This window comes from Puma concolor, chromosome A3, assembly GCF_028749965.1.
Source record: "Puma concolor isolate L17-30 chromosome A3, mPumCon1.1.hap2, whole genome shotgun sequence".
NCBI lineage: Eukaryota > Metazoa > Chordata > Mammalia > Carnivora > Felidae > Puma > Puma concolor.
The window spans coordinates 128,737,779-128,764,611 of record NC_141669.1 but is presented as its reverse complement, the minus strand read 5'-3'; the positions used below and the strand labels follow the sequence as shown (position 1 = coordinate 128,764,611).

At 44.3% G+C, this 26,833-nt stretch overlaps 1 protein-coding gene across 2 annotated transcripts in view; it reads right to left on the bottom strand.

Moving 5' to 3' along the window:
• The window catches only part of ARFGEF2 (ARF guanine nucleotide exchange factor 2), a 106,956-nt gene that overhangs the window by 53,840 nt on the left and 26,283 nt on the right, over positions 1-26,833 (bottom strand). Inside the window, exons 6-18 of one of the 2 annotated variants that reach the window (XM_086702429.1) lie at positions 26,564-26,798; positions 17,311-17,379; positions 15,265-15,413; positions 12,289-12,419; positions 10,901-11,135; positions 10,155-10,254; positions 9,268-9,407; positions 7,390-7,498; positions 6,316-6,499; positions 3,975-4,086; positions 3,258-3,463; positions 355-439; positions 80-251 (exon numbers count right to left, since the gene is read on the bottom strand). In XM_086702429.1, the coding sequence (XP_086558555.1) occupies positions 80-251; positions 355-439; positions 3,258-3,463; positions 3,975-4,086; positions 6,316-6,499; positions 7,390-7,498; positions 9,268-9,407; positions 10,155-10,254; positions 10,901-11,135; positions 12,289-12,419; positions 15,265-15,413; positions 17,311-17,379; positions 26,564-26,798 (1,927 nt within the window). Of the gene's footprint in view, positions 1-79; positions 252-354; positions 440-3,257; positions 3,464-3,974; positions 4,087-6,315; positions 6,500-7,389; positions 7,499-9,267; positions 9,408-10,154; positions 10,255-10,900; positions 11,136-12,288; positions 12,420-15,264; positions 15,417-17,310; positions 17,380-26,563; positions 26,799-26,833 lie in introns of both variants that reach the window. The other variant, XM_086702428.1, reaches the window with a different exon arrangement.

Here is a 26,833-nt window from a genome sequence, read left to right as displayed (position 1 = left end):
ATTTATTATCAAGGGACTTAATCATGCACTCTAATACACTTGAAATTTAGAATAAAAATAATTTGCCATTAGACCTTACTCTGCTTAGTTGATTTGGTTGCGATCGTATGCTCTTTTGTTTCTTTCATTGCAATTTTCTTGCCTTCTATTTCTTCATATATACTTGAGAGGTATTCTTCCGGTAGGTCTTTACTATCATTGATACCCCGATTCATTTTAATATACTGTTCTTTTGTCATTTTATTTTTTACCTGAAATTAAAAAAAAAAAAAAAACAATTTAGAAACCATCCAGTGGTCCAAATAAAGCTCCTTATTTAGCTGCTGCAATATATAAATCACTAAAATATTTTACCTGAGGGCTGTGCAAGTCTGTAGTTAGCATGATAATGGAGTATGCTAGGACATATGCAGTGTCAGCACTAGCAAATAGGGTTTGCCTGGAAGAGAAGGTTCCAGATGTAAGAACATGCACAGAGAGGAGGCGAATGGAGACATACTGCACTGAAAGCGGGCTGACCGTTCCACGTGATGGCAAACTAGTCAAAAGCATTCATCCTTTCATCATCACTGAATAACAATTACTAATGACCCTGAGTGTAGAAAAAGCTAATCAAGAAACCATGTCAAGCTTTAGATTTCTTTGCATAACACAGTTTTAAGTAAAGTTTTAAAGGCCTAGGGATCAGGGTGTGGCAAACAAGACACCCAGAGCACAAAATGCAAGGAGACCCTCACTCCAACCATGAGCGTGAGGCCCCCTTCTAGTCTGCACCTTTGTGCCTCACTTGCCTCACCCTGGTCCTGTTCCTGAGAGCATCTACTTTGTTTTTTTAAAAATTTTTTTTTCAACGTTTTTTATTTATTTTTGGGACAGAGAGAGACAGAGCATGAACGGGGAAGGGGCAGAGAGAGAGGGAGACACAGAATGGGAAGCAGGCTCCAGGCTCTGAGCCATCAGCCCAGAGCCCGACGCGGGGCTTGAACTCACGGACCGCAAGATCGTGACCTGGCTGAAGTCGGACGCTTAACCGACTGCGCCACCCAGGCGCCCCAAGAGCATCTACTTTGTGCTGGGCACTGGGTGTAAAGAGGACAAGAACTGCTGTTCAGGGACACCTGGCCGGCTCAGTCAGGGGAGTGTGTGACTCTTGATCTCGGGGTCATAAGTTTAATAAGCCCCATGTTGGGGGCACCTGGGTGCCTCAGTCGGTGGAGCATCTGACTTCAGTTCAGGTCATGATCTCACAGCTCATGGGTTCAAGCCCTGCGTCAGGCTCTGTGCTGACAGCTCAGAGCCTAGAGCCTGGAGCCTGCTTCGGAGTCTGCCCGTCTCTCTCTCTCTGCCCCTCCCCTGCTCATATTCTCCCTCTCTCTCAAAGTAAATAAACATTAAAAAAAAAAAGGTAAATAAATACAAATGAAAATAAAAAAATAAGCCCCAAGTTGGGTGTAGAGATTACTTAAATAAAATCTTAAAAAAACAGCTGTTCAGTTATTGTTTATAGCTTACATTCCCCACTGTAATACTGAACAGCAGACATTTGAAGAAAAATACATTGTTCTAAATAATAAGCTGAAGTCTGACTGTTTTTTTGCCCAAGGCAAGAGAAGAAAGGCAAAAACTGGTGGATGCATAGCCTCAAAAACATGTGAGGCTGAAGCTACAAAACTGGTCTGTGTCCACATCGCCCCCAAAAGGAAAGGGAGACACTCCGAAGAATATAACGAAAAGACCGATTCCAAAATAAAATTCAATTGGGTCACATGTTTACTGATGAAGAGAAACAAATCAAGGCATGAGGCTCACACAGGAGACTATGTTCAAAGGAAACAAAATCTCATTATGCCTTTGTAGCAAATTCTAATGTCCACTTGGTTAAAATGACCAGGTGCTGCCTTTATTGTCCGTGTCTCAGAGGGAACAGCCGGCTGTGCACCTGGAGCATCAGGACCAATTAATATGAAAACCAAGTTGACCTGAGGCAAAACTGTTCTCGAAATGTCTCCACTGAACAATCTCCATATCATGTTCAAGTACATTCAGAAATTCTGCACTTCGTGCCCACTGGGAGCAGCATGAGCTTTTGAGTTAGACAATTCATATTCAATCGTATTCTGCTACTTGCTGGCCGATTAGCTTTTGGTCAGGTTGCTCAATCTCCCAGAGCCTCAGTTTTCTCGTCTATAAAACGGAGACCTACTCACAGGATTACCATTAATTATGAAAAACCCATGGCATGACAGACATATAAGAAATATTTAATAAAGGTTAGCCCTCTTTTTAATTTCCACTTCTACAAAAAAAACATGAACTACCCACCAAAAGAGGCCCTAAGATGAAATCATGTATTTAAGGCAGGTTTTATTAGTTATATAGCCATTTCTGTAACCTGCTCATTAGTTAAGTAACCAAAGAAAAACCAAAATCCTTGAGATCTACTCTGTATGTTAAATCGGGGAGCTGTTTTTTGGTTTTTTTTTTACAGTACTTTTTTGTTTTTTATTTTAGAGAGAAAGAGAGAAAGCAAGTGGGGGAGAGGGGGAGAGGGATTGAGAGAGAGAGACAGAGAATGAATCCCAAGCAGGTTCCGTGCTCAGCATGGAGCCCCATGTGGGGCTTGATCCCATGACCCTGCGATCATGAGCCAAGTCAAAATCAAGAGTCAAATGTTTCACTGAGCCACCCAGCACCCCAAGGAGCCGTTGTTAATTAGGGAAGAGATGCCCAAGGACCTCCCTCCAACTCATAAAATTACTCTTATCACAATTAATAGCACGGATTCTAGGAGCACCTGGGTGGCTCAGGCAGTTAAGCGTCTGGCTCTTGATTTCGGCTCAGCTCATGATCTCACGGTTTTGGGGTTTGATCCCTGCATCCAAGGGCCGGGCTTGACAGTGCAGAGCCCACCTGGGATTCTCTCTCTGCGCCCCCCCCCCCCCCCCCCCGCCCAAATAAATAAACATAAAAAAAAAAACAAAAAAAAAACAACCAGTATGGGCTCCAGCTGTGTGAACGTGGGCAAGTTACTTAAGCCTCTCCAGTCCTCTCCTTGTCTGTAGAAAGGGGACACAGACAGAAGCTGTGAGGTCTTACATAAAATAATCCCTCAGCACAATGCCTGGTACATGGTAACAGAAACTTCAGTTGCCTAGCACAGATTTAGAAAGATTAAACTCAAGTCCTAACCAATCGAAGACTAGTGCTCTGAGGCAGGCAAAAAGGTGATGTGGAAGGGACTTAGACACAGTGCTCACCCCTGGTTGCACTCTATGTATCTCGCTGCAAACTTCTCCATCAATCGATCAATCTTCTGGGCTTCCCCAGGTAGGCGGAAACCTTCCAGAAATGTCCGCAGGGCTGAGACAAACTCCTTTTCACAGAAGTCAAGTTGGTCCACGTAGGCATACATCACTTCCTTGTTGAACCTCGTGCTCTCTCCCAGAAAATCACCTACTTGGGTCTGAAACATATGCACCCACTCACATCTAGAAACTGTCACACGTGAACCCACAGTAAGGCACACTTCAGGCAGAGCGGAGAAGGCAGAACACCCTGCTCTCAACACCCAGAACAGGCTGGCCCACTAGAAAAGCTGGGCGACTCCGAGCCTGCCCACCCGCCCAACCGGTCCGGGCTCAGGCTATCCTGCCGTGGACGAAGCAGGAGGAGGCAGCACGAGAGACTTAAAGATGGGAACACGATGAGACATACTCAGGAGGGAGGTTAGCTGCAGATGAGCAGCCAGAAGTCTCCTGCAGTCAAAGGACACTTCTAGTTCTGACGCTGTTCCACCAAGAACACAACTACCTCTTGGGAGCTTTTTGCAACGCTGGAGCAAGTAGGACTGCTGTCAGCAGGGGTGTGGACAAAAGCCACTGCACTCAGGGTCAGTCACACTGTAGGTTAAAGCCGGAAGGGTCTCAGAATCACCTGATAAAACCTACACGCAAGTGCCCCACCCCGAGGCTTACAGAATCAAGGCGCTCCTCCTGGTGCAGGAATTGGGCAATATCTTCGACGGACGTTCCCAGCATGCCCTGCTCCTGAAGGAACTGGATCCCTCTCTTGGGTTTCTTGTTGAAACTGTTTCGAGAAGAGATAGGACATGGGTTACTTATTTCAACGTCTGGAGAACAGAAAAAGCTGGCATCTGGGCCATGAACAAGTCACGTTTATGAGCTTAGGAAGGTCGTGTGTGTCCTGGCAGCTTCTCCAAATTCCGCCTTTAATTTCTGACCTAGCTGTAGCAGAGTCTGATGGCTGTCACCCAACATCAGTTCTCCTCTTCTCCCACATGAACAGAACTCAAGGATGTTTAGCCGGGCACACGACTACCTGAAATAAAAACTACATTTTCCTGCCTCCCTCAAACAAAGTATGGCCATGTGATAAAGTTCTGGCCTGTGACTTAAGAGCAGAAGCGGTGTGGGTACTTTCAGGAAGGAGCCTTAAACAAAGCTGGCTTGGCTGGGAGATATATTCTTTTTGCCCTTTCTTCTTTGTTCCCTAGGATATATGTGACGGCTGGTGCTCCAGCAGTCACCTTAAGCCATGAGGTAACACGGAAGGTGAAAACTGTGTTAAGGATGGTGAAGCAGAAAAAGTAAAAGAGCCTGGATCTCTGATGTCCCTAAGAGCCAATATAAGAGCCCTAGACTGTCCATGTTGGGATTTCCTTTACCAGTGCTTAAGTACTGTTTGTATTTCCTGTTAAAGGTAGGCATACTTAACTTTGTATAAATTCAAGTCACTATTTACCAGGCCCTGCACTGGAGAAGGCTACTCACGTGTCAGCACGGACTGGGGCAAAGGCTACAAGGGAAGGACATGGATAGTGTGCAAGCAAGAGCAGCTTGGGACCTGTGCAGACAGGTGGCTCCCGAAGGCCTCCTTGAGGAAGAGAGGTTTTGCCAAGTCTTAAGGAGGAAAAAGACCCACGAGTATTCCAAGCAGAGGGCATGATGGTGAAAAGAGCTTGAGGTATTCAAGGGACTGAAGTGTATCTTACGACATGGATACTGGCAGGAGGATGAGGTCAGTGAGGGGGACCCAGAGGTGGGATCAGGCTGTGATGAGGAGAGAGACACCTGGAATGATTGTAGGCAGGGGAGTGGTATGACCTGATTTAAGTTTTTAAAAGATTAGCTCCGGGAGAACAGACTGGGGAGATGCCAGTCTGGGGAGAGCGGAAATAAGACCAACACTTCAATTAATAAGTGACTATTCTAACATCAACTTTTTTTTTTTTTAATATTTATTTACTTTTGAGAGAGAAAGAGAGACAGAGTGTGAGTGGATGAGGGGCAGAGAGGGAGGGACACAGAATCCAAAGCAGGCTCCAGGCATTGAACTGACAGCACAGAGCCCAACGTGGGGCTCGAACTCATGAACGGCGAGATCGTGACCTGAGCCGAAGTCAGATGCTTAACTGACTGACCCACCCAGGTGCTCAACTATTTTTTTTTTTTTAATGTTTTATTTTTGAGACAGAGAGAGAGCAAGTGAGCATGAGCAAGGGAGGGGCAAAGACAGAGGGGGACAAGGATCTGAAGTGGGCTCTGTGCTGACAGCAGAGGGCCTGATGCAGGGCTCGAACTCACAAACTGTGAGATCACGAGCCGAACTTGGACACTCAACTGACTGAGCCATCCAGGCACCCCTAACATCAACTTTTAAAACAAACTGAATTTACTAAGTTAACCAATCATTCAAAATTTGGACAGGATGTAAAACTGTGCTTATATATTTTTGTGTGTGAAAGACTGGAAAGAAATACATTAAAATTACCAATGATTGTGATAATGATGATGTGCTTATATGGGAGAATGTCCTTCTTTTTCACAGATGTAGGGCTGAGGTATTATGATGGGTGCAAATTACTTTCAAATGGCTCAGAAAAAAAGATACATAGATAACCCTAACAGGGTAACATTAATTCTTCTGTGTGTTGAAATTTTTCATAAGATATAGTTGGAAAATAGTTATCAACAGTGATTTCCTCTACATGATAATTTCATGAATGATTAAACATTCCTGTGTTGTACTTCTATTTTCTGAATTAGTTTAACTTCTTTCATTAGGAAAAATAAAAATAAAAAGACCAGGCATCAGTTACACAAAGCTATTCAATTTCAGTCTCGATGTCCCTCTCCCTCTCCCACTCACTCCCTCTGCCTGGCTCAGTCGGGCTCAGCTGCAAGTGCCAGCACTGTCCTTTTGTGATAGGCATTCCCCTTGTGGACTCAGTCCCAGGGGGGATGTGGCTTTGTCAGAGGCCCCAAGAGATTCGGCTGGAGTAGCAGCCATACTCACAGCTCGATGCCGTGTTCAATAATCTCCTTTTGTTGCTTGATGACCTCAAACTGCTCCGGATCATCTTGGACAGCCATCTGGGTCCCTGAGGACACTGTGGACTCCATGGATGTCACACTGCTCCGTCTGGCTATGTCAAGGCCTTTCCCGTCCCCCATTTCCTGATCTGTGGGCCTCTCCTGACCTGACATAAAAGCAAAGGAAACCAAATAAGCAGATGGGATACAGACACACCTGAGCTCAGATGGGGCTCTGTGGTTTCCTTTCCCAGACCTGTAACAATAAAGCTTGTACTGGAAGAATCACAAGAATGAAAACTTGATTATTACTCAGATACTTAAAAACTTACTTTTTTGTCGAACTTGATAAGCTAATTCTAAAAAGTACAGAAACTGTCAAGACACTTGAAGAGCAGTGGCTAGGAAGACCTGCCCTAACAGGTACAAACTCACTAAGAACTCAAGGCATCTGAAAAGGCTGGTATTGGCACAAGAACAGACAAATCCATGGAACAGAATAGAAAATTCAGGAACAGGCTTCCTTCTGCAGGGAAATGCGTGTATCATAAAGGTGGTGCTTCAAGGTGGTGAGGGAAGGAGAGACTACTAAAAATATGTCAGAACAACTGTCTCTCCATTTGGGAAAATGACATTAGAGCACAACTCACACTATTCCCCCCAAATTCCAGATGCATTAAAAAGCAGAAGCTTTCAGGGGCGCCTGGGTGGCGCAGTCGGTTAAGCGTCCGACTTCAGCCAGGTCACGATCTCGTGGTCCGTGAGTTCGAGCCCCGCGTTGGGCTCTGGGCTGATGGCTCAGAGCCTGGAGCCTGTTTCCGATTCTGTGTCTCCCTCTCTCTCTCTGCCCCTCCCCCCGTTCATGCTCTGTCTCTCTCTGTCCCAAAAATAAATAAACGTTGAAAAAAAAAATTAAAAAAAAAAAGCAGAAGCTTTCAGGTAGTCTGAAAACTACAGCGTTTTGCTAATTCTGAGACAGCGACACAAACACAGCTTTCCCCAACAGTCGGAAGCAGCCTATCGTGAATGGAGGTGGCGATGCAAAGTGCTCTCTCACCGAGGCTGGTCTGGTGGTTGGGATTGACATACAGGTCTTTGCTCCATTCCACCATGCACTTGAGAATGGACACGAGGCACTCCAAACCTTTCTTCCTCAGACTGAGCTCCTAAAGGTCAGAAGGGACATAGCACAGAGGCTTAACAGACAAATTGAGTGCAGACATCTACAGGGCTCTTAGGGAATCCTGCGAGGATACAAGATAATCACGGACATTCGGTGCTATTAACCACAGAACCCAAGGAAAAGTTAACAGGTGACGTAAGTATTAAGGGCTCATTGCAAAACCCCTGAAACTCTCTACCGCTGTTCATCACAACACCCTAGCAGCAAAAATGTGAGATGTATGCTTTCCAAAAATGAGCAGTGTTATCTGCCTTTTTTTTTTTTTTTTTAAAGTAAACTCTACACCCAATTAGGGGTTTGGACTCACAACCCCCAGATCAAGAGTCATACGCTCAAGGGTGCCTGGGTGGCTTAGCTGGTTGGGCATCTGACTCTTGATTTCTACTCAGGTCATGGTCCCAGGGTCATGGGATCGAGCACCGTGTTGGGCTTCACACTGAGCGTGGAGTCTGCTCAAGATTTTTTTCTCTTTCTCTCTCTACCCCTCTCCCCTGCTTGTGTGTGTGAGCTCTTAAAAGAAAATGAATCTTAAAAAACAAAACAAAACAGTTGCACACTCTACCTACTGAGGCAGCCAGGTACACCAAGTGTGATCTGAATTTTTAAAAGGAAGCTATTCACTGTTTATATAATTTAAAAAAAACACTTAACACTTTTCCTTTTTAAAAAACCAACAGGGGGGCGCCTGGGTGGCGCGGTCGGTTAAGCGTCCGACTTCAGCCAGGTCACGATCTCGCGGTCCGTGGGTTCGAGCCCCGCGTCAGGCTCTGGGCTGATGGCTCAGAGCCTGGAGCCTGTTTCCGATTCTGTGTCTCCCTCTCTCTCTGCCCCTCCCCCGTTCATGCTCTGTCTCTCTCTGTCCCACAAATAAATAAAAACGTTGAAAAAAAAAATTAAAAAAAAAAAAACCAACAGGGTCTTAACCAGTGACTGCCCTCCCTCCTGAAAAAAAGAAAAGAATTTTACATCATCCAGCAAATGAGTGATTCTGGACATATTCTTACTCCTCAGACACTCACAAATGCATTCCATTTTAAGGTTTACTCTACAAGTAAATAAAAATACTGTTTGTTTTTAAGTAGCATTCCTTAAAAAATCGAATGTGAATCACAGATAACCTAAAGAAATACAACTAGTTTAAGACTCAAAACAGCATCTAAGGTGGCACAGCTCTCTCTGCAAGTCTAATGACAGCTATGGACTTTCTACGGAAAATGCCCATACACCAGAATTGTACCCATAATTCCAGGCAGCACACAGACCTTCTGACCAGTTCCCTCAGAGACCTTAGGTTAAGATCCTGTTCTCTGTGTAGGCACACTAACGAGGCAATCTCTGTGTAGGCACACTAACGAGGCAATCTGATAAGAGGCAATGTCCTTTGCCTTACTGGAGCCTGGGATCCTGTTTTCATTCAATCTTTGGAACGGTGATTAAGTGTGAACTCACTTCCTACAGTTCTAGGCTCAAATGTCACCCTGGAGGTACTACCCTCGTGACCCCATTAAAAGTGGCAGTACCCTCACTTCTAGGACTCCTTTATCCCCACTTTATTTTTCTCTACAGCTTATTTCTTCATTGTCTGCTAGTAAGTGTCATGACCACAGCAACTGTGCATGCTCATGGGAGTGTCCTTTCACCACTGTATTCCAGCACCATGGACAGCGCCTGCCTGGCACAAGGTCCTGCTCCATAAATGTTTACTGAAACAAACGCACATTAAGTAGAAATGGGTGTTCTCAGTGTCCTTACCTGCAGAGGTGTCATTCCCAGCTCATGTCCACTTCTTCCCTGAGCGATTTTGGATAAATCGTTTACGAGGCGCTCAAAAATGTTAGCAGCATTTAAATCACAGTCGTAGTTGACGTAAATATCTACAACACACTGGGCATCTTGGAAAATAACACACAGATATTAGAAATTCTGATCAAACACACACAGCAGTTACATTTTCTTATCACATGAGATTCCTTTTATAAAAATGCTTCCCTGTAAACTACGGACTCGGGTGGACACACCTCCCTCAGGAAAAGTGTGTCAGACGTTCTAGAAGTCGGGAGGCCCGCTTTCCAGGCCTGCCTCAGCACCGACTGAAATCTCAGGCATCCCATTCCACCTCTCCAAGGCTCACTCTCCTCAAAAGAAGTAATGATTGCCTGATCCACCTCTTAAAGTTATGTAACTAATGAAATCATGCTTGATGACAGACAAGGGGGGGCTTGATTGATAGCCCCACAACTGTGCGTTCATAAGGTAAATCCAAATTTACCTTAGCATCCAACCAGGGGTTAGCAGCACCAACACCTTGGGTCCTGTGACTAACAAACTGTTCAGTTTGTAGGTAGAGTGACCAAGTCTCCTAGTTTGGCAGGATGATGGGGTTTCCCACGATGTGGGACTTTCTATGCTAAGACCACAAAGTGCCAGGCAAACCGGATTGAGCTGGTCATCCTCTAAGGGAGAGTGGGGCAGGACTAGACAGTACGTTAGCAGTAGCCTTTAAGGTAAGGATTTCCCAGCACTGCATTAAAACTGTAACAGCATAAAGTAAAGGGCTCAATCTGGATTCTGGAAAATGAAAGCTTCAGAAGCATTTCTGGGTAAGTCAATGGATGAGCACACCCTCAGGGTGAAAATACCTGCACAGATCCTTGTCAGAGTCTGAATGACCATCCACCTGTGCTCAAAAGAACTTGTTGATGTTTCTAAAATGTTCAGGAAAATCTCTTTGAAAAAGACCTACATGGCATGGAGACAAAGGAGGACACCAATTAATCCAGTTTAAATTAGGGCTCAAAAACCCCAAAGGCTTTAGGGGATAGGCAGAGCGAAGCAGCCTGGGCAGAAGTAGCAGAGCAATGCACACTCGCACTGCTGAGGCGCACTGGAGCCCCGGCCTCCCGTGGGAACGGCTAGTGGGGTGGGGTGGGCCCACAGTGACCTGGAGAACATGGGCCCCACCGGAAACAGGACCAGCTGCTCCTGAGCAACGAGTGAGAGGAGCTGCCAGGCACAGTTATGTGCACGAAGTTCTGATTTTGAGAGAAACCAGAAATCTGCATTTTCACGTAAAATCTGACTTCTCGATTTGCCAACTATTTCAGGTTATTTCAAACAATTTATAGGCTAAACAAACATGTTCAGGGGACTGAGTCCAGCATACAGACCATTTGATTTAAACTTCTGGTTAAAATGAAACGCACGCAAGATTCTGGGGCAAGGACTTTTAGGAAAAAGTACTCTCTTGCTCATTCAAAAAGTCCTTCTTTGGGGTGCCGGCAAGTAGACTGTGTAACTCTAGTTCCTGGAGACTGTGTCACCAGGGGTTAACTGAGTGTAAGCGTCACCATCATTAAAAAAAAAAAAGTCATTTCAGAGCCCATACCTCTATCTGCATTTTCAAGTGCATTTTAAAGTTTGAGAGAAGAGTAAGAAAAATGGCAAGAGAGAGCTCAAAGACATCAGGCACTGAAGAGACGCCGTTTTTGGACAACGCCACACAGAGATACTGCTTGATTGCGTTGATGAACATCTCATGAGTCCTGAAGACGGGGCCCGCGTTCTGCAGCACGGACAGGAGCAGCTGCAGGGAGACCACCTTGGAGCGCAGCTCGTGGGATCTGGGACAGAAAGTGAGAAACGGTGACGGCGCTACAAGATTTCCATTTCAAGAAGCATGTTTCTTGACAAGGCTTTGCTTCTCTACCAGTGGGTAGCGTTTTCTGAGAGCCAGTGAGTTAAGGATTGTCACCTGCACCTCAATGCCAAGAGAGTGAGGGCAGATGGCATGAGGTGGGCCCTCCCAGAGGACTGTGAGAACAGGAACTGCCAACTCCTGCTTTTTTTCTCTCCCTGCCAAAAATAGGGAATACAGCAGGAGCAAAATAAGTGTAAACTGACTCCAGAAAGCTGGTTCTACAGCTAACCTAATAGAATCAATTACTTTACATTATACATGTGAAACTAAACGTGTGTCCTGCTCCATGTTTATGGACAATGCAAACAGGGCTCTTTATCCACCTGTCTCCTGCTCCCCACCACCACCCACAGGGCTGCAGAGAAAGGGAAATTTTCCTGAATCATCTCCTTAATGGTCATCGTGTCTCAACAGAAAAGCTGAAGATTATTATTGGCAACTAATAATAACAGTGACTATAAAACTCATAAAGCGCAGGGCCCTTGCACTCAGGATGCGATTACATCATCTCATGTAATTGATCCTGCAAGGCAATTTTCCACATTCCCATTTTTTCAGATGAGGTTCAGTAATTCATATGGCTGTGGAGTTGGTCTCAAGCGAGCTAGGAGGGAATGCAGCTTTCTGGCTCCAAAGGGCTATCATCCTTGCAGTAACTTGTTCACTACAAAGAATGTTTTGGCTTCTCTGGGTTGAATCTGAGTCTTAAATCTGTACTCAGGGAAGCAGAGGTTTCCAATGAGGGCAGGGAAGTGAGGTTTGTACACATCCTGCCTCTGCCCACCCCGCACTAGATCAAATTCATTAGTTAGGAAACAGAGGGGGCACATTCAATATAATGACTATTTTTCACACACAAACCAAGGAAAGCAACACCAGGCAAAATCTTGGTTGGTGTGGGCACAGAGACAACACATTATGAAAGGGCTGTCGGGACACCAGGAATGTGGAAAGCTGTAAATTCCTGCATTTGCAGCAACCATGGGAGAAGGCACTGAGATTTTTTTGGAACCCCCAAGATCCTCCTGGGTTATCTGAGTTATGTTATACACAGTCAAGAACTGCTGTCCGCTTACTTTGGATCTGGGGGGCCTTCACCAAGGGGCTTCATGGACAGCTTGCAAAGGGAGCGAAACACCAGGAAGGCATCCTTCTGGAGAATGTGAGAGAACCTAGCGGCCACCTGATGTCCCTGTGCATCTGATTCCTGAGATTAGAAACAAATAAGAGAAAAATCAAACCGTCAAAGCCAAATAAGAACTCTTCTCAAAAATAAGAAATATAATTATCTCATGGAAATCAAAATTTTTTTATTTATTCAATGGGGGAACTGAGGAATGTGGGGAAGGGGACAATATGTCAAAATAGGAGCGATAGGGGAGTCATTATAGCAATTCTAAAACCTTGTTCCTTGTCCTTTAAAAAGTGGGTATGGATGACTTAATGATAAATGAGCAAACATAAAACCATTAAAAATCTAAGACAAATACAGTTGACCCTTGAACACGGGTTTGAACTGCACGGATCCACTTATCTGCAGATTTTTTTCGATAAATACAGTACTGTGAATGTATTTTTTTTCCTTATGATTTTGTTTTCTCTAGTCTATTGTTAGGAATATAGTATATAATACATATATATGAAATATGTGTTAATCAACTGTTTATGCTATGGGTAAGACTTCCAGTCAACAGGTTAGTAGTAGTTAAGTTTTGGGGGAGTGAAAAGTCATATGCAGATTCTCGGCTGCCTGCCCCTAGCCCTGGCATTATTTAAGGGTCACGTGTATAAGTAATTCTATTAGCTTGGATAGCAGTATTTCTAAGAACGCTATTGCAGGGTAATAGGGGAAAATGACAGGCATCTTAAAATATACTTCTTTAACTAAAAAGACTATATTTAAAAATTAAAAAAGTATTTGTAACATACAACAAAGATTAATACGCTCAACATACAAAAAGTTGTTATAATTCATTAAGGAAATACAGAAACCTTCCACCGAAATGAAAAGCAGGCAAAAAAAACATGAACAAGCAATTTACCAAGAAATGCAAATGACAGATTCACCTAAATAATCTTACTACTGATTATTAAGGCAGGATCTTTCTCCCAACAGACTAGCAAAATTCTGAATGAATTCTATTGCCCGGTTTTAATGAGGGAATGGGGAAATGAGCACTGATAGCCTACAGGTGGGCAGAAATTTGAGCATTACCTTCCCAGCAGGCTAATGTGATGTTAAGGAACAAAAGCCTTAAAGCTTCCAACTCGTGACCCAGCAATATCACTTGTAGGAATTTATCCTAAAGAAAGAATTAAGGACGTGCACAAGATTTATCTACAAGGATGTTCATTATAGAACCATTTCCTGTGATAAAACTGAAATGACATAAAAACCTAATGGGGAATTGGTAAAATAGATTATGGTAATCTATATGACAGAATTTTACATGACCACTTAAAAAATTTGTTAGGTCTATACGTACTCATGTGGAAAGATGTCCATAAAACAGTGCTGAGTGAACAAAGTAAGTCACGGCCTGGTATACAAGGCATGTGTCCTCATATAGATTTAAGTACATCCCTGTTAGTGCATCCTTTCTTAATGGAAATGACATAATCCCATGGGGACTGCAATAGACTGAATGCTTATGCCTCCCACCCCCATTCATAAACTGATATCTAATCACCAAAATGATGGTATTTGAGGGTGGGGACTTTGGGAGGTGATTATATCGAGAGGGTGGAGTCCTCATGAATGGGATTAGTGTCCTTATTAAAGAGGCCCAGAAAGCTCTGTAAGCTCAGTAAGACGACAGCCATTAGTAAATCAGGAAATGGGCCCTCACCAGACACCAAAACTGCTGGTACCTTGATCTTGGACTTCCTAGCCTCCAAAACTCTGAGAAGTAAATTTTTATTGCTTATAAACCACCCAATCTATGCTATTCTGTTATGGCAGTCCAAACAGACTAAGACTGGGACAGGTATTGGTACTTGGTGGAAGGATGGGGGGCGGGTTGAAAAAAATCTTATTCTTTTTATGTATAAAGCACAGACACACACATAATACATAAACAGATATCCAGTCTATCAGTGGCTTTATTTTTTTTTTTTTTCAACGTTTATTTATTTTTGGGACAGAGAGAGACAGAGCATGAACGGGGGAGGGGCAGAGTGAGAGGGAGACATAGAATCGGAAACAGGCTCCAGGCTCTGAGCCATCAGCCCAGAGCCTGACGCGGGGCTCGAACTCACGGACCGTGAGATCGTGACCTGGCTGAAGTCGGACGCTTAACCGACTGCGCCACCCAGGCGCCCCTATCAGTGGCTTTAAAATTCATGAAAGGGGGTGGTAAGTCAGAAAAAGGAATATATAAAAAGGCTTGGGGGTGCTAATAATGCAAAAGGTTGAGAAACACTAGTAAAAAGGTAAAGGCAGTGGGTTCAGGTGGGATGTTAACATCATATCTCTCCCTGTTTTGAATGCTTACATACAGCATTTTCAAGAGAACAACAAAGCTATTAAAGAAAAATAATATGGCAGACAGATCTAGGAGTCTGAAAGATGTTCGTAACACACATTAAGTTTCAAAAGTAGGTTACAAAACAGCATGTATCTTTTGTGATTACATCTAACTGAAAAAAAAATATGAGAAGGGGAGAAAAATCTAGAAGGATGTAAGTAAAATGTTGCCAAGTGTTATCTCTAGGTTAGGGGATTATAGATGACTTTTACTTCCCTATGTTTCCTCCTCGGTATTTTCTTATTCTTCTGTAATGAATGTATATTAAAGGAGAAGAAAAAGGGCACGAAATCTAAGTTTTTACAAGTCTGAACAACCAGCGTTAACAACAATGTCCTATACAACCAACAGTAACACATTCCGAGAATGGAACCTACTAATACAAAGCGTATCAGGCCAGGACTGTGTGACTAGCTGAACAGGGGTTGCTGGTTTTCACTCGCTTCTTCTGCTAGAGATTTAAATCTGCATCTTCTAAAAAAGGAAACTTCGAGACGCATCTGTATGGGAGGATCACCAGCATACCAGATTATCCGCTGATGACAAGGACTGCCTGTCGTCCGCTATCCCGTTGGTCTGTGAATCTTCATCAGCTGCTGGGGGCACAGCACACTCCTGGCACTCCATTTCACCTGGGACCCTCTCAGGTTCTGTCAGACGGTGCTTTTGTGCTGCTTCTTAAAACACAGGTGCAGAAGTCATCACCAAATTAGTACTTGGTCTAAAAGGCGGCCTGACCCCAGGAAGAAGTTATTCACATGATTTGCCAGCTCCTGCTTTTTCCCTTTTCCCTTCGCACTACCTTAAGAACTGACACAATACCGAAAAAGGCTTGGCCAAAGCAGTGCTTAGAGTTTACATGTGTCCGTTATCCACAGTCCCATTCCCTGGAGGTTTCATTCATACCACAGTCCATGTCAGTGGTGTCTCTAGAATTGAGCAATACAGCAGCCTACCCACCCCTGTCCACTTCTGGAAAAGGTTAGAAGCAGCTAAAACTGCAAAGCACAGATTTTTGTTTTTAAAGGGGCTACTAATATAGGTGTTAAAGAAGAGCCATATAAATAATAAAAAGAATTTGATAGTTATGACAGGAGACCTTAGTCATGGAGTGGAGGGAGAGGGGGACCCAAAAAAAAAAAAAAAAAAAAAAAAAAAGACCTGAGCTTCCTGGCAGCCATGTGAAAAGGGAAAGATAAAGAATTAAAACTATTCTATTTTACTTTTTTTAATTTTTAAATGTTTATTCATTTATTGAAATAGAGACAGAGCATGAGTGGGGGAGGGGCAGAGAGAGAGACAGAGACACAGAATCCGAAGCAGGCTCCAGGCCCTGAATTATAAGCACAGAGCCGATGCGGGGCTCAAACCCACAAACCATGAGATCATGACCTGAGCTGAAGTTGGATGCTCAACCAACTGAGCCAACCAGGCACCCCAAAACTATTTTATTTTAAAGACATTTCTACCAGAGTGTACATTTTTATGTTCTATTAATTTAATTCTACATTACATAAATAATGAATTCTATGAATACAGATTGGTGGTAACCTAAATTAACAAAAGGACAGGGCTTAGAGCAGTGTATCAAACTTCTTTGACCATGACCCTCAGCAAGAAATGCATTTTAATGGCTTGCCTGGGTGGCTCAGTTGGTCAAGTGTCTGACTTCAGCTTGGGTCATGAGCTCAAGGTTCTTGGGCCCAAGCCCTGCGTCTGACTCCACGCTGGCAGTGCCGAGCTTTCTTCGGATTCTCTTTCTCCCTCTCTCTGTTCCTCCCTCCAACACGTATGTGTGTGCGTGTGTGTGTGCATGTGGGCTCTCTCTCTCAAGGTAAAAAAAAAAAAAAAAAAAAAGACCCAGTACACATGTGCATATAATAACTGAAGCACGTTTCATGAAACAGTGCTTAACATTACCATCGTGATGTATTCAGTTTCTGTTCTATTTTCATTTTATTCTCTCTCCTTTAAGAAAGGCTGATTGTAACCCCTGCTAAGTTAATGATTTCTCAATCCACTAATGGTTTACTGCCCCTGGAACCAAGTGTTCAACACATAGACACTGACGTAAGATTTGGGGCAAAAACAAAGAAAAAACTCATCCAACAGTCATTCTGAGCTGTACAAGTTTAATTCCACCAAAACCACACCATAAAACAGAGAGCGCTATGAGTGAAGACTAACAAAACAAAGGTTCCCTGTGCATCTGATACCCACTGACGTGATACATCAATGGTTGGCCATGAACATTCAGCAGCATCTCAGGACTCCCAGCCACTCCTGGGGAAAGCTGGATATATATGGGAGTGGCTTTCTGTCTTTCGTGTGGAGCGCCCAATTCTAGCACCGTCAGACTGTGCTTTCTGAACTCTGAACCTGGCCCTAGTAAGAATAAAATTAATCACTAAAAAGAAGTAATTTCTGAGTTCCACATGAAAGATGGGCAGATACAGGCAGACTCAGTTTCCATGACTTCACCGAGGGCGGGCACTCCACCACTAAAATTATCTGCCCAAGGACTTTTTTGGAGGAGTGTGTAGGAAGAAAGGCTGGGCTCTTGGTTCTTACCTTTAACAGCAGATGTGACCACATCTTCTAAGATCTCCTTGACCACCTCCTGGGCTCCGTCATCAGTCCCTACACACACCCAGAGACATAAACAAATACATATGGGTATTTCCAGGGAAAGCAAAGGAAGGGGCAGAAGGTCACATCTCAAAAGGCAAAGGGGTCAAACGAGTCCTCTCCAAAGCCAAATCGGATTATGCCAATGAAAAACAAGTCCTGTGCAATCTGGAAACTCTCAGGCAGTGTCTGCCATGACTTTGAGTTTCCTTTTGTGGATCTCTCTTCCTTCTTAAGTCACAGCTATGCGGTCAAGGGCCCTCTCCACCACCCCAGAGTTTGAGGCAGGAGCCGCATCTCATCCAGCTATGCTGCTCAGCAGAACAAAAGACAGGGCTTTCTCTTGTGCTTTCACATCCAGTACCCCAGGGCCTTGGGAAGTGACATGCCCCCTGCTGCCTCTACTCCCCCACACTCTGACCCCAGAACTCAGCATGAGACTTCTAATGTGGTGAGGATTTAGTAAATTTTAAGTAAAATTATTCTGTACACTGTTAATACTTAAGCAAAGAGCTTCAGCACCGATTGTTCTAAAACTAGTTTTGGGAGAACTAGTAAACAGTTCTGGACTTGACTTTTAGTCTTCTCAAACATCACACTGCCTTCTCACACATCACACTGACCAAAACTTAACAGAGCTAAAATACCCCTTTAAATTCTTCCTCAATGAGGACTTTCAATCAAGCCCTTATTTTTATGAGTTCTGTGCTTGGCCCAAAAGGTCCTAGAGAACAGCACAATGTATTTTCATTTCCACTGAGCACCTGACCCACCCAAACTATTTATTTGCTCCCCCTCCCCGACCACACACACATGCCCCAAGCTTTACGGAGGTACGACTGACGAATGAAACTACATAATAAGTATGTAAATGGCTAAGTAAATCTCTGGAAAACGTTGATGTTGTGTACCCTTTTCTTAGAGGGCAAAAAAGAACTTGAATGAAAGCAAGTCCAGAGCCGCAGTGACAACCTCCTGTACCCACGTCTTCATCTAAACAAGATGAGTTAGACTAGCTCCACGTGTGACATACTTCAGGCATTATTGTACCACCTTTGCCATTTTCACACATCACTCGTATCAGTATATTACACGTGTACATTTAACAGTGCTCTTTACATTAACTCACCTTAAACAAGAATATTCACAAAACCGCAGGTTTCATGCACTAGTTATATTTTCTGAATGCATGTTAAAATAAATGTGTAACTATTAAAATAAAAACTGTTTACGCATGAGCCACCTAAAATCACCTCATCTACATGTGACAAGATGTTTCCAAGTTCCTTCCCAGTTCCAACATTCTCTGATGCTATATGTGCTGCTCCCCGCCACCCCCACCACAACCAAGCTTCACTGAGGTATAAGCGACGATTAAGACTTGTATATACTTGGGGCACCTGGGTGGCTCAGTTGGTTAAGCATTCAACTTCGGCTCAGGTCACGATCTCGTGGTTTGTGCGTTCGAGCCCTACGTCAGGCTCTGTGCTGACAGCTCAGAGCCTGGAGCCTGCTTCGGATTCTGTGTCTCCCTGTCTCTCTGCCCCTCCCCTGCTCACACTCAGTCTCTTTCCTTCTCAAAAATAAACATTAAAAAAAAAAAAAAAACCCAAACCTTGTATATACTTAAGGTATACAACTTATGATTTGATATACATATACATTGTGAAATAATCACTACAGTCAAGCTAATTAACGCATCTATCACCTCACACAGTTACCATTTTCTTCCTTTTCTGTGTGTGGTGAAAACACGTAGACCTACACTCAGCAAAATTTCAAGTATACAACACAGTATTGTTAACTATGTTTATACTGTTGGCATCTTGCACCTCCAGAACTCTGCCCCTTACATAACTGAAACTCTGTACCCCTGACTAGTACCTCCCCATTTCTCCAACCACCATTCTACATTCTGTGTCAATGACTCTGACTACTCTAGGCACCTCATCTATGTGGAATCACACGGTATTTTTCCTTTTTTTTTTTTTTTTTAAATGTTTTGGTTTTGAGAGAGCGCAAGCAGGGAAGGGGCAGAGAGAGGGGGACAGAGGATCTGAAGCAGGCTCTGCGCTGAAAGCAGCGATCCCAATGTGGGGCCCTAAGTCATGAAATGGGAGATCATGACCCGAGCCCAAGTCAGACACTCAACTGACTAAGCCACCAAGGTGCTCCCAGCAGTATCTGTCCTTTTGTGACTGGCTTATTTCACCTAGCACAATGCCCTGTAGATCCATCCATGTTGTTACAAACATCAGGATTTTCTTCTTTTTTAAGGTGGAATGGTATTCCAGTGTGCGCGTGCATGCGTGTGTGCGAGCGTGTATGTATGTCTGCACTTTATCCATTCATCTTTTGACATTTAGATTATTTCTGTATCTTGGCTATTATGAATAATGCTGAAATGAACACGGGAGCGCAGATGATCTCTTCGAGATCCTGATTTCATTTCCTTTGGAGATATACCTAGAAATAAAACTTCTGGGTCATAAAGTAGTTCTATTTTTAATTTTCTGAGGAACCTCCATACTGTTTTCCTTATGAGCCGTACTGATTTACATTCCCGCCAACCGGGCACAAGGACTTCCTTCTCTCCACACGCTCACCTAGCTCTTGTCTTTCACCTTTCTGATAACAGCCATTCTAACAGGTGTGAGGCGATATCTCATTGTGGTGTTGATTTGTATTTCCCTGATGATTAGTGAAGCTGAGCACCTTTTTAAGTATCTATTGGCTACTTGTATGTCTTCTTTTGAGAAATATCTATTCAGGTTCTTTGTCCATTTTTCAGTGGGTTATTCAGGGTTTTTTTTGTTTTTGTTTTTGTTTTTTTTGCTGAGTGGTATAAGTTCCTTGTATATTTTAGATATTAACTCCTGATCAGATATATGGTTTGCAAATAGGTTCTCCCATTCCACAGGATGCAGTCAAACTCCACTGGTTGTTTCATTTGCTGTGCTTATGCACTGTTTTTTTTTTTTTTTTTTTTTTTTAATTTTTTTTTTCAAACGTTTTTTATTTATTTTTGGGACAGAGAGAGATATGCACTGTTTTTAAAAACAGCTGAATTAGCTGTGAACATTTAAGAACTGGGAGACATGTCATAAAAATCCAGATGTGGCTTCAGAAAAATTATCTGGCAACATCAGGCCACAGTGGCTGGACCCAGGAGTAACTGCCCCCTTTAGCCAGGGTGTGAACTCTGCAGATGTCCTGGTGCCTCGGTCCTTGCCAAGGTCAACGGTCCTTCATCCACTGAGGACAGGTGCCATCACAGTCAGCAGGAATGTGACACATGTCTGTCAAGAGTGCGGAAAAAGGGAGACTGACGGGGCTGGGTATTTGAAAGACATCAGAGAGACAATGTTCCCTTGTGGAAGTGACTTCAACACGGTAAGGAGGAGTGAAGGCTCTGGAGCCAGTGTGTCTGGTTCAGGTCCCCACTCTGCCACTTCCCAATGTGGGGACTTAGGTCACTTGACCTGCTCGAGCCTCAGTTCCCTCAGGAGCGAACAAGGACGATTTCCACAGCACTTACCTCTGGGGCCTCGTGAGAATTCAATAAAAATAATACCCAGAAAGCATTTCAAATGGCGCCTGGAGAGTGAGGAGCGGAAGGTTCATTTTTCTTAGGCCTGCAGAGTGTGACTGTGGTAAGATGCTCATAAGGTGCCCTCAGGACAGAGGACGTCTCATCTCTGTCATCTGCCTGGCCCTGGAGACTAAGTCCATACTGAACTTTCCCAACTAACCACGCGGAAAGCGGTTTCAGTTACTTCAAGCCATCACTATCTTTCATTCTAAAGAATGTCCATTTCTACAGGGATCTTCCTCTTCCCTCACTGCAGTTTTCCACTTAAACAGCATCAGGCCCACCATTATTTGGAGGGATAACGGTGTTTAACTCATTTTCCTCAATAGGCTGGATCCATAATGGCACCTGTCAAAATATTCTCAGGCTAGGAAGGGGTGGGAGACGCAGGAAGCCCTAATTCCAACAGAAGGTTCCTGCACAGGGAGCTGCTGCTGAAGAGTCCCCAGAGAGGCCCAGAAGTAGCAGGACTTCCCACAGTACCCCTGGACTGCTTCATGTCAGCCTGGGGTAGGTCTCAGGAGAGGCCTTTCTGGATGACATAATAACCACTGAGAAGTCTGCTGTTTTAACTTTCAAGCATGCTGTCAAAATGTTAGGAAACCAAATCAAATCAAATCAAATCCTTGGAAGGTTCAGAGTATACATAAACACTCCGGTTTTGCTGGTTCTCTGGGATGTCCAGCAGTCACCATTTGGCTATTACTGATTAGGCACCAGATCCTACCTGTTTCACAGACTCTGTCCCTAAGAGGGTCACCTTGAATATGTTCAGATGAAAGAAAGCCTTGCTGCCATTCCCTCCCTAACCAGCAGGAGAATAACCTCCATGGTGGGTACGCCAGGTCCTGACTCATACCCTTAGTCCTCTAACAGAGCTCTAATTTTGTTTTGGAAGGGGCTGTCCCTAGATTCCTGGCCATCCTAGCAGACGGTAGCCATCTGACCAAGTTGCGGCCAATGAGGGGTAAGCGCAAATTACTGGAGATTGCATCGGGTTCCAGAAAGGCTCCTTAGAAAGGGGCATGACTCAGCCGGGAGTCCTTTAGTCCCACCCTCTTCCTCCTTTCTGCCTAGAGCAAAATGACAGCGTCTGGAACCATGAGGTAACCTGGAGGATGAAAGTCACAAACTAAGAATAACTGGGGAAAAAATGGAAGGAATCTGAAACAGACCCACCCACATCCCTGCTTTCTGTCCAGCAAAGCAGGGGCCATGGGGGATGGGGGGAGGTGGGGTGGGAAGATGCACTCACTCATTCGTGCAGTTAACATATTGTTAACATATTGAGTGCCTACAAGTTTGGCACCGTTCCAGGCGTTTGGACTCTATCACTGTTTAAAACAAAGATCCTGATCCTCATGGTGCTTACATTCTAGCTGGGATAGTAAATAACTATACATGCTGTGTCCTACAGCGCTAGGGGAAAAGTAGAGTGGGAGGAGGCAGATGTGGGATTGGAAAGGACAAATGTGAACCCATGGTGACAAGAAAACGTGACATGCCTGTTTCCTAGAAACTGGGGTTTGGTTGTGCCCAATGTCCAAGCACTTGGTAACATGTAAGAATACTAAAGGGAAAACATCAGGGAACATAGCTGTTTGCTATCACATTCCAGCCACACACCAGTATGGTTTCTCGACAGGAAGAAATACATTAGGCAACCTCCTGTTGCACAATAAATGTCCCTTATACAAATGTTGTAACCCCATGAGCTGAAGCCTCCCTGCCAGACAGCCTGTGTCAAGAACAGGTCAGAAAGGAGGGGGACCTGTGGGTACATTTTGTTATTTTCATAAAGTATTGTTCTGAGACAATTTTTGTCTTCTCCACAAAAAATAAATAAATAAATAAATAAAAATAAAAATAAAATAAAATAAAATAAAATTCCTAAAGCAGAAGATTGGGTGCTAACATGGAAAATGTTATTATTTATAGGCTCATGTTATTCTACAGGACCATGCCTACCACCTTCACATCTGGTTACCATCTTAACCGTTTGCCACTGTTCCCTAACTCCTTTTTTATGCTGAAATTTACTTGAAAGCTAATTATAGCACTTACACAGGTCCCAGGGCCAGTCACTGGTCTCACTGGACTCTCACAGACCCGCAGGGCAGGTACTAGCTGTAGGCTCATTTTACAGATGAGGAGCCTGAGCCCAGAGAGGTTAAAGATTTCCCCAAGGTCACAGAGCTACTACAGGGTAGAGTCATGGTCTGAAACCAGGCTGCCTGATCAGAATCTCCATATTGGTTAAAAAGAGGATAGCTTTTCTCTAGTGTATAGTACTTAGGGACTGGGTTGTTTTTCTCTTAAAGAATGAGATGCAAGAAGAAAAAATGAGCTAAGAAATCTTTAAACCCACAGGTATTTATGTACCCACAATACTCATTAGTTGTATAAATGTAAAAACGCTAATGTCTCATGCATGGTGGGAGTCAAAAAGTCAGGATCTTAAAAATGATCTTAAAAGAAAACAAGAAGTGGGGGGCCTGGGTGGGTCACTCAGTTAAGCGGCCAGCTTCAGCTCAGGCCAGGATCTCCATGAGTTCGAGACCCCTGTCAGCCTCTGTGCTAACAGCTAAGAGCCTGGAGCCTGTTTCGGGTTCTGTGTCTCCCTCCCTCTCTGCACCTCCCCCGCTCACGCTCTAGCTCAAAAATAAACATTAAAAAAAAAAAAGAAAGAAAACAAAAAGTGACTGCTACTGGGTACAGGATTTCTTTTGGCTATAATGAACATGTTCTAAAATTGACTGTGGTGATGACTGCAAGCTCTGTGAATATACTAAAAATAACTGAAGTGTACATTTTAAACAGGTGAATTTCTGGTACGTGAACTGTATTTCAATAAAGCTGTTTTTTAAAAAATCGACAAGACTAGCCAGGCAATGAGGAGGAGTGTAAATGGACAAATGGGGTGAGGTCCCCTAGGGAGACTGCTGGCTGTGCCCCCAAATTCACAGAAGCTAGCGTATCTTAGGTTCAAAGATCTCATTTTGTAAGTTTACAAAGACCAATCTAATGCATGTCTTGGACAAGCTGATAAAGATTTACCAAATGATTACTGACTTATCAACTTAGAATGAAAAACTTCTCAGCGGAAAGAGATACTCAAGTCTGCTGGTGAACTGTCTCCATGTACGCAAATTTCACCGTGGGAGGCAAGTGATCCCAGGAAGGCCGTGGGCAGGGTTCTCGGTGAATCAAAAAGGAACATGTATGTGGAGTGCTCAGATGGCGAGCTCGGAGCCTGACACAGTGACCAGCTGGTGAGGGGTGGCTCCAGGATGGTGAGGACTACAGGATGGACCCCACAGAAGGGCAGGCTGTGTTACCTGCATCGCAGAGACACTAGAGCCCGGGCCTCTCAGTGGGCCTCGACAGCCTGGAGTCCAGCCCAGGGTGCCGTCTCCCAGCACCGTCACCTCCACCACCTGCCTCTCACGCTGTCCTTCCTCTTTGGCTTCTATGGCTGCTCAACCCCTTCTTCTGAAGGAGAGGTTCTTTCTTTAGAGCTACATCTTGAGAACCAGAAGCCACTCACTCTTTTCAAGGGTAACAGACCCACTTCCATTCTGACCCACTATTTTGCGGGTTTGCTACTGGATTCTTACTGGCAATCCGATTCCCATATTCTCGGGAGAAGCCTTGCAGAGGACACCAAGTACTAGCAACAAAACCCACAGCAATACACGAATTACAAATCATTCTTTGTTACTCCACAACTTTAAGTTACGGTGTTTCTGCAAAACTGCATTTTAGAAATCAAGTTTTTTTCCCCCCATTCATTCAAAAAAATGCATTTACTGACAGTCTGCCGTGAGTGCTGGGCACCATTCCGGTGTTGGGCATACAGTGGTGAACACAGCGGTCTAGATCTCAGCCCAGGGATAAGTGAACTTAAATCCTTCAGTGATCTCAGGTAACAATAAGTGCTTTGAAGGAAAGAAGAGAGGCTGATGGGGCAGAAGGAGTGGCAGCTTCAGAGAGGGTGATCAGTTCAAACAGGGATACCTGAAGATGGGGGCGGGCAGGGCAGGGAAGGGACAGGAAGTGCAAAGGCAACAAGAGTACGCATGGCACTTTCAAGACAGAAACACTGCCTGCACACTGGGTGGCAAACAAGGGGGAAAGAGGTGTAAGAAGGGGATAAAGAGGTGGGCAGGAGCTGGTCACACTGGGCCTCGGAAGCCACGGGGCAGTGAGGGCACAGATTTCATTCTGAATAGGATACAATGGGAAATTACCAGAGAGGGTTGATGGGGGGGGGGGGGGGGTGCTGGATCTAATTCATGCTTTTAAGACATCACTTTGGATGCCATGTACAAAATGGGCTATAGTGGAAGCACTTTCCTGCAGCTAAAGAGACTGACATTTGTATCTGCACAGCTACGCTTACTACCTCGCATGTGTTTAAATATTAATACTTATGGATTGACCACAGCCTGATAAGGGTTACAGTAAAAACCTGGTCCTTGCCCTGAAAGCTTAAGAAGGCAAAGATGGTAACAGATACAGAGGGTGGGCCAGTAGTTTCTGAGCACGTTCCCCGAGACACAGGACAGCAGGACTGAGGAGACAGCAACTCTGTGCTTGTGCTCAGGCACGTGCCATTCTTAGTGGCAACTTTTTCTTTTGTCCTTTCCTCGAGTAAAGATACAGAAAAACCTTCCAGCAACAGCACTTGGTCCGCTCCTGTGTATGCCAAGCATTCTGATAAATAATAGAGGAACAAAAGCTCTCAAATATGGATGCTTTCACAGAACACACGACCAACAGAAATTGCCATCAATAATGGGACAGAGAAAGAGATGAGATAAAGTATGAAGATGGGTCAGATATTTCATGCAGACCAAGCAGCTAGAGTGAAGAATTACTGGACAAGTATCACCGGGAAGGTACCTTCCTGAAAAAAATATGAATTTGAGAACTGGTTCATAAAAACTGCCCAGGGCAACATGCAAACATTCAGAAATACTCTTAGGATAATCCAATCCACCATCTCATGCCTGATGTTTCATTTACTTGGAGACTAGAATCAGCTGTGGGATAGCTCTGTCATTTAAAAAAAGCAAACAAAAAACCATGCAACATACTAGGTCACAGAAGGAGAAAACAAAGCTATCTGTCTGTCCATCTATCTGCCCGCTCGCTCATCCACCTTCCTGCTTCTTTCACAGATGTCCACGAGTAGCCACTAACTACCAGGCTGTGGGCACAGTGCAGAGATCCCGTCCGTGTATACGTGACATGACAGATGAGGTCCCCTCGTCCTCCCCTGAGCAGATAAGGCAGGCACTGAGTGACTAATTACCCAAACAGTTAACCACTGGGAGAGAAACACCCCAAACTGAACCCACTGCACTGAAGCTGTAGCCTGATGCATTCCAGGGGCTATTTAGAGAAAACCACGCAGCTGACATCGGACATCATGCCTTGCTGGCTATGTTCAAGAGAAAAGCAACAGGGAAGGGGAAGGCCCAGAAATAGACAAGCTGCTATCAGAGGTTTCCTGCAGATGTTACCAGGCTCCTTCAACTGCCCCTCAGACACAAAATAGGTCCCTCTCACAGTGGGAAAGGGACATTGCCCAGGACATACCTGACAGCGACGGGCCTCTTTCACCAGGTGCATCTCCATTCTCTGAGCTCTCTTTTCCAGAACCACTCCTGGCATGTTCACCATTAGTTAAATCTGTCTTTTCAGGAGTCGTTGGTTTGCTTTGTGCCTGGCTCTGCTTCAAATGACTGAACTTTGGGGACACTGTTGCAGCTTGGATCACAGGGGACTGGGGTTTTGACTGGGCTGGTTTTTCCAATTCTCTGGCCTCCTGCAACTAAAAGGCAACAAAAAAGGGATTCGATCTAAATG